General features: G+C 42.0%; 1 protein-coding gene across 1 annotated transcript; it reads left to right on the top strand.

Annotated features, from left to right (window-relative positions):
• Positions 1-17: 17 nt before the first annotated feature.
• LOC139336709 (protein sel-1 homolog 3) lies at positions 18-6,721 on the top strand. Its single transcript, XM_070970901.1, has 23 exons — positions 18-101; positions 201-675; positions 965-1,091; positions 1,179-1,300; positions 1,397-1,512; positions 1,605-1,666; positions 1,761-1,893; positions 1,974-2,112; positions 2,199-2,336; positions 2,844-3,049; positions 3,142-3,312; positions 3,942-4,061; positions 4,274-4,414; positions 4,520-4,582; positions 4,720-4,893; positions 4,983-5,110; positions 5,197-5,280; positions 5,374-5,464; positions 5,553-5,640; positions 5,718-5,827; positions 5,908-6,035; positions 6,130-6,232; positions 6,632-6,721. The coding sequence occupies exons 1-23, from the start codon at positions 18-20 to the stop codon at positions 6,719-6,721; spliced, it is 3,093 nt and encodes a 1,030-aa protein (XP_070827002.1).
• Positions 6,722-7,538: the final 817 nt, after the last annotated feature.

Here is a 7,538-nt window from a genome sequence, read left to right as displayed (position 1 = left end):
GAACTTGAAAATCTTTAATGGAGAGATTAATGAAAAGACTGTGTGAACCATGGATTTCCTCACACTACAGATATGTCTGTGTGTTTTGTCTCTGTACACAGGTAGGAACAGGCTTCCCTTCATGATCTGTGATACTCTGCTCGCTTCTGCTTTAAACAGATGTTATTAGCAACTGTGTGCATGTCCTCTGCCTCATACAGATCGTCTGGGGTTTAGACCAGGTGACACTCCTGAATCCTCCACAGGAGCCCCTGCCAGGCCATCTTTTGGAAGTACTTTACTCTTGTGATGAACCCGCTACAGTACAGCTTGACTTTATTGTGTCCTTTGACACGGGCGTCACTTCCACACTCCTGCTAAGACAGTGGAGATGCATCCCCAGTGACCCTAAAATAAGGACTCTGGAGCTGAACCTGCCGGATTGGTTGGTGTATCAAGCTGATGGGATTGTTCCAGACTCTCAGTGGGTGCTGAGTTGTTTCCTGCTGGCGTCAGTCAGATACAGTGGATTTGATGACAGTGAGAGGTCTGTCGCAGCTCAGGATGTGGCAACTTTGCAGCCTAAGCCTTTTTTTAATCGACCTGTTAAACGGCATCTGCTGTGCATTGCCTGGAGCACACAAATGCTGCAATTAACTGAATGGTTTTCTAAGAAACAGTGCCCTCTGGAGCAAGGTGAGGTCAGGAGGAGTGAGCTTTAAACTGCACATGTGGACAAAGCACTTAAAATCAAAAATAATTTAAGGAGAGCTTTGAAACATTAGTTTCTTCTGTCAGCTTTTTTGAGCTAGAGAACCGATCATCAGAAACAGCTCCACAGATCAATGATTTTAGGATGTGTCAGATATTTAAATGTTATACTGTTCAGGTCTTTAAAGGACGATTGTGTTATTAGATGATGGGTGCGGAATGAAAATCTTGCAGTCTTAAATATTTCAACCAAAAAGCTGTTTATGTCATTCAGAAACAGTGCATTTGCTGTCTTTGATATATGCTTCAACTGGAGAAAGCTTTGGTATTACAAAGACGCTGGAGCCCTACAGCAGCGAGTTACTGGAATATTTGCGTGTTAAAGCCATCTCTTTTCCATGGTAAGTCAAAGTCACACCACACGTAACGTAGCTTCTGTTAATGTTATTCAGGGTTTGTTCACCAAGTTCGCTTTGTATTTTTCCCAGGTGTATGTTCTCCATCTGGATATTTGTGACCAGACACTGCCAGAATAACATGTGTGGTGTGTTTCATCATATAGACTCTCATAATAACTATGTCACACCAACACTGTTCCTTACAAATTCAGGTACAATGAAGACTTTCCTCTCACATTTTCTTCATGATGTGACCACACAGTGTCATTATCCGAACTTAGTCTCTCCCCATTGCCTCATATGCACAGGCCAGCTGCACATTCAGATGAATGGAGAGTCTGAGGAATCCTCTGCATTCCTCACTCCATTCAAGGTGCCTTTAAGCGAGTGGTGCCAAATCGATGTGATCCTGCATGGTAGAATGGTGAGTATAGTCTTGTTGACAGAGGATATCCTTACAGTGTGTAAATAATGGTAAAGATGAAAACTAAAGAGGTGATTGTCACTGCATCCCAGGTGACTGTCTCCATGGTGTGCATGGATAATGAGCAGAGAAGGGTTCATTCTATGGAACTTATGTGAGTACTTAAGACTTGACAAAGAGATCAAACTATATCAACACCAGAAATTAAAAAAAAAAAAAAAATGCTTTCAACTGTTCTCATCTTATAGGTTGACGCATAGTGTCGTGCTGGATGACACAGAGGGATATTTTGTGATTGGTGGAGGGAGATACATAAGAGGTGTGGAAGGTTATTTTGGACCACTGGTTTACTACCGCAACAGAATATCACCCCACAGCATGGTAATGTACTGCACCAGCCCAGTTATTGTCAATGTCACCTTTTCACCACATTTCAGTCTGATCATTGTCCTTCTCTCCAGTCTGAAGCTGTTCTTCCAGATGTTATTAGGACTGTGAATCTGACCGGATGGCTGCAGACCTGTCAAGCATTTCGCCTTGAGATGACTATGAAAATCAGGGGCTATTCTTTCCAGGCCAAACAGGGGACACAGTCTGGTAGTAGGCTTATACATCCACTAGATGGTGCTAAAATTACTATGTCTGAAATTTTACATAGTACAAAGAAAGTGCCTATGATGTTGCAGAGACTTGTGTTGATGCTTTCTGGGAGTGGATGCCAAAGGACGGGCTGCCATCAGAGTCTCAGTGTGAGCTGTGGGAGGCGACTGTCCCTCAAAGAAAACAAGCTGCAAAACTAGCCAGGCTTTTGGCTTTCCAACATGGTAGGAGAGGAACTGCACATGCTCTGTGTAGCACTAGCACAAAATATCCAGATAAACTTGAATACAAGACTGGAATTTTGATTCCGTATTTAATTGTATTTGATTTACATCTGAGGTTTCCCCTTTAATTTTCCATTAAGAAGCTTTAAGACTGGAAAAATAAGCCAATTCCATACAGTCTGACAGCATAACTCTATATACAGTATATGCTCTATCAGCTTGTACCCGATTTAAACTGAAGCTGATGTTTTACTGGATGAAATAGCCAAACTCCTTCCATCAAATGGACATATTCCAGATGTTATCCGCAGAGTCATATCTTTGGAATCTTTGCAAAGTTTTGGATCGCCACTGAAGTTTAAAATAAGTTTGCCCTCATTAGTTTGTAATAACTGACACACTTGTTTGTTAAGTAAACAATTTGATTACCTAGGTTATGATTCACTGATGATATCCATGTGTTATTTAGCATAAAGCACTGAAATCAGTCCACTTCCTGACTTGTAGGAGAAAGAAGAGTTAGCCTGGCAGCTGTGGGCAGAGCACTGTACTCCTTATCACTTCATAAGCTGAGCAGAGCAAGCAGCACTGCAGTGGTCAGCAGAATATTACCACTGCTGCTCCAAGCTGGCTGTTTAGCTGATGATCGAGCTCTGCACATGTCGTCGGTGCTCTACAGCACTGGCCTGGGAGTCAAGAAGCAGCCCAATAAGGTGTGTGCAACTGGGTCAGCAATAGTAAAACTATGCCTGTGGTGAGCATGTTTAATTTTTTATCATCTCTCATGCCCTTGTGTGTGGCACAGGCTTGGCTCCTGGCCCTGCTGGCAGCCCAGAAGGATGATCGATTAGCACTTCTGCATCTTGGGCACCTGCACCACCAGGGCCTCTCCCGAGACCCAGACCTGGCCTATGCATATTATGCAAACATTGCTAAACAGACAACTTTAGACCGTCATAATCCCACACCACAGCAGGTAATATATTCATGTATAACTGGATGCTTTGGTGTGTGAATTTTGCATATCTTGTTTAATGCAAAAGTAATACAGTCTTCTGTATATTGAACCCAAAGCTCATCATTGGAGTAAGTGTGGCCCCTTTTTTACATCTGTCAGTAAATCTATATTTATGTAGTCAATAATAACCTTTCCTAATATGCATTGGAACTAATGAGATTATTTAAATTATCATATGCATATAACATATTTGAGAAAAATATCACACAAAATAACAGAGAACAGTATCTGTAGGATATATTCCGTCATAACAAGCCGTGTCACACATACAGTGATTGTAATGCAGAGGCTGGAGGAAACTCTCACATGCCACTGTGGGCTTATTACAACATATGAGCTGATATGTGATATGATATGTGATATTATTATTATTTGCTTCCTTATTGTGACTATAGTTTTCAGATTTCCATCATCAATAAGTTCACCTTTGTCTCTGCTTTCCATATGGGGAAAAATGCCAGCATGATAAATTTGGTAATATTACAGTGCTCCAAAATGGTTCATGTTTTATTAAAAGCACAGAGCTGCAGTTCTGCAGAGGGAGGGCACAAATGAAAATATCTTCTCTCCTTGCCTTTGTGTTGTAGACGTTTGTTGAGGCTGTTTACCTAAACAACGATGAGGTGTTGAAACTCCAGACCAGTGAGGACCATCATCTCTTCCAATGGCTGAAACTGCAGGCACGCAGAGGTGCAGCTGAAGCCGAGGTATCCTGCTCTGTCATCTGTGCTTATTAAGTTGCTAGTAAATCCACAAACACAGGAAGTCAGCTAAAGTGTGAAGAAATTTCAAGAAATCTGACCTCAAGTGTTGGGTTTGAGTCTCAACATAAACATTTCGGGAGAGCAAAGTGGCTTTACATACTCAAATGACATTTTATCATGTGATTGTTATTAAAAATTCAGCCACTGTTTTGCAGCAAGCGATTGCCCGCATGCTGTTCTGGGGTCAGCAGGGAGTGTCTCCAAACATCCAGGAGGCTGTGAGACACTATGAACGGGGAGCTGTCCAGTGGGAAGACCCCACGTCAATGTATGACTATGGCGTAGTCCTGCTGGAGGTCAGAATCATATCTGATGTTCAGTGAGAAACATGACACTACTCACTGCTTTGGAATCATTCAGTATTATCTCCTGTTATTGAATACTAATTTGCTTCCCTGTAGGGACAAGGGGTTGAAAAAGACATTCCAAAAGCTGTCACTTTCCTGAAGAAAGCAATGGAGAAGGTTTTGTATGGTTAAATGTTCTCCTTCATTACTCATCTCTCACCTATACTCTAACATTAGGAGTCCACTTTCTCTTTCGAAAGCTCACTAAACAGTTACACTCCATATATTGTTTCTCACAGTTTTCTGTCCCACAGGGTTTTGTTCCTGCAATCACTGCCTTGGCCTGGTACTATGAGCAGTATGAGCAGGACTACAAGCAGGCGGTGCAGCTGTGGGAGCAGGCTGATCTCCTGAAGTGTCCGGAGGCTGCTTTGAACCTCGGTGTCGTACACTCACAGGGTCTGTATCCAGGGAAAGCTGCTGACCAGGTTAGCCCAAGTGTAAATGCTGTCTGGATTATCCTCCAGCATGCTAACAAGCAGAGTGCTTGGAGGTGACTCTTTTGTCTTTCCATCAGTTTATGGCCTATCAGTACTATCTGAAGTCTGCAGAGAGAGGGCACATCAGGGGAGCCGTTCACCTCGCAGACATCTGGACCACTGGGATACCTGGCCGTGTCAACAGACGTCCTTCAGATGCTGTTGTGTTAGCTACTTCCCTCTTTATTAATTTTACTGACATGTACGATTTTTCTTGACATCATGACTGAAATGTCTCGTAACTGACTGCAGGTGGGTAAAGTGGGCGGCTGAGCACAACGGATACCTGGGCAGCATCCTACGGAAGGCCTTGGATTCATATCTCAAGAGTGACATGTAATCTTTTTCTCTATTCACACTTGCCGTTATCCAAATCAGACCACTTGATCACTGCAGCTGCAGCAAATTAACGCCCAGGCTTTTCAACAGGGTCAGCTCACTGTTATATTACATGATGGCTGCTGAGTCCGGCTACGCAGCTGCCCAATTCAATGTGGCATATCTGTGTGAGCAAAATGGGGTGAGTTATCTTTGTCTTAGCGGCAGTGTCATGATATGATGGCTCTTTTCTTCATTTTTCAGACACATGTCACTCTGTCTATCCATAGTTTGATTTTCTGGATCCAGGTTTTGCAACAAACTGTATGTGGAGATATTACAACCTTACAATCCAAAGTCAAAATCCTGACAAATATGGTAACTATCCTTTGGGACTTCAGTATTTGCAGATTCATGTGCAGGCAGAAACCTTTTTAATTCTATAATATCTCCAGCCTTGATTAGGATGGGTGACCTGCTGTATGAGGGGCAGGGTGACGGCCAGAAAGACTTGCTTTCTGCAGCAGAGATGTACACACTGGCAGCGCTGAGGAATGAGCCACAGGTCTGCTTCTTTGTCACTGATTTTTAAGCTTGTGTTTATTCGTTAATTGTGTGTGTGAAAGCCATGCTGTTCTTAAACAGGGATGGTACAACCTTGGCCTCCTTGCTGAAGAGGGTTTCAGGCTGCCGCTGTCTATACTGACTGATCTTGGCCTTTCAGAGCTGTACCTAGCAGATGACACTTTGCTCCGAAGTGCTTTGTACAAAAGGTGTGTGTGTGAATTGTGTATATACAGTACGTCAGCGCAGAATACTGTTTTAACATAAATCTGTAAAAAGAAAAGCTATATTTTCTTCCAATAGATGCAGAGACACAGAAGATACAGATTCAGCCTTGCCTTGCAGCCTTGCCCTCTTCAAAGTGTATCTTCAATCCTTCCAAAAGGACCACAGTGCTGCTATCAAGGTGAGTGTGATATGCTGAAGCCGCATTTGTAAGAAGTATTTTCTATGAATGTGTTGTTATTGTTCTTTCTTTACTATTTAAGTTGAATTTTAATGTTGGTATTTGGATGACTGAGTGTTTGCAAGTGTATTTTAATATAAAGAATGCAGAGTTAGCTTTATATACATAAAAGTCCCTTGCTGATAATAAAATAATTACTATTATACCTAATTGTACCATTACTAATGTATCAGTTACATTAGGATATAGTTCCCTTTTTATGTAATGGATTGTTGTGCACTTTAATTCATAACATGCTGCTTGAGTAAATATACATGGCAGCATGTCAGCAGGCATATCAGACTCACTTCAATGTGATGTAACATCTTGCTGACGATTTGGTCATATTATTTCCCACAGTTCTTCACTGCTGTTGCCGTGGTTGCAGCTCCAATGATATTCTTAATCGTCCTCGCTGTCCTCAGGAGACCCATCCGGTCCCTCAGCTAGAGCCGACGTTCTCATCAGGATTGTCAGTGCACTAAACTGAAGGATGAAAGTCAACCTGCTTGCCAACAGCACGGCAATATTTTGTGTTTGTTTACATCTGTTTACCGTGGGATGACCAAAGAGAACAAATGTGATAGTTATAATAAGGAATATTGTTTTTTATGACATGTTTTTGGTTTGTGTGTTTCTTACTGCTAAAAGAACGTTTTCACTTTTCATGAACAGAATGGCTTGATCGAACTTGATGAGACTGTCGACAACATCAAAGATGTTGCTTTTGGATGTCCCTTTGTCTCCCAGTGTATTGATTGCTTCACTCGATGGTGGTCTGTGAGTGCATGACTCAGAACTTCAGGTAATGAGTGCACAGGTGTAGCCTCAGGTCCACCAACCAACTATCACCAACTATCTAACGGGTCACCTGGACTCTAATGTGACACGTACACCTAAAATCTGAAAATTCAAATTTGGGTCAAACATAACTAAACATTTGATGATACAGTTTCAATCACGTTTGTATGAGCAGATCTCCTACAATTTAAAAGGTCGAAATTCAATGTAATAGTAAAATTAAGAGTGTTGTGGATAATAATATCAGAATTAGAACAAGTCTACCAGCCTGGCAGGCAATAAGAAAGTTAGAGGTCATTCAAAAACACTGTTCGCTGGCTCCAATACACTGCAGCATTGATTTGACTCCGGCCTGCTCAGATAGGGCAGCCCAGGTACGGGAGGGGGATTTCAACCCTATTTATTTAATAAGGGAGTGATGCTTACATTGGAACAAATTCAACAGAAATATGGTCTCTCCACAAAT

The sequence above is a fragment of the Chaetodon trifascialis genome, chromosome 9 (assembly GCF_039877785.1).
Source record: "Chaetodon trifascialis isolate fChaTrf1 chromosome 9, fChaTrf1.hap1, whole genome shotgun sequence".
NCBI lineage: Eukaryota > Metazoa > Chordata > Actinopteri > Chaetodontiformes > Chaetodontidae > Chaetodon > Chaetodon trifascialis.
This window is presented reverse-complemented; position numbering and strand designations above follow the sequence as displayed.

Excerpts from the sequence above, each read along its gene's own strand:
- LOC139336709 (XM_070970901.1), top strand. The coding sequence starts at position 18 with ATGGAGAGATTAATGAAAAGACTGTGTGAACCATGGATTTCCTCACAC. Across the intron at positions 3,050-3,141 it reads TCAAGAAGCAGCCCAATAAG|GCTTGGCTCCTGGCCCTGCT; the intron begins GTGTGTGCAACT and ends TGTGTGGCACAG. Across the intron at positions 5,828-5,907 it reads CGCTGAGGAATGAGCCACAG|GGATGGTACAACCTTGGCCT; the intron begins GTCTGCTTCTTT and ends GTTCTTAAACAG.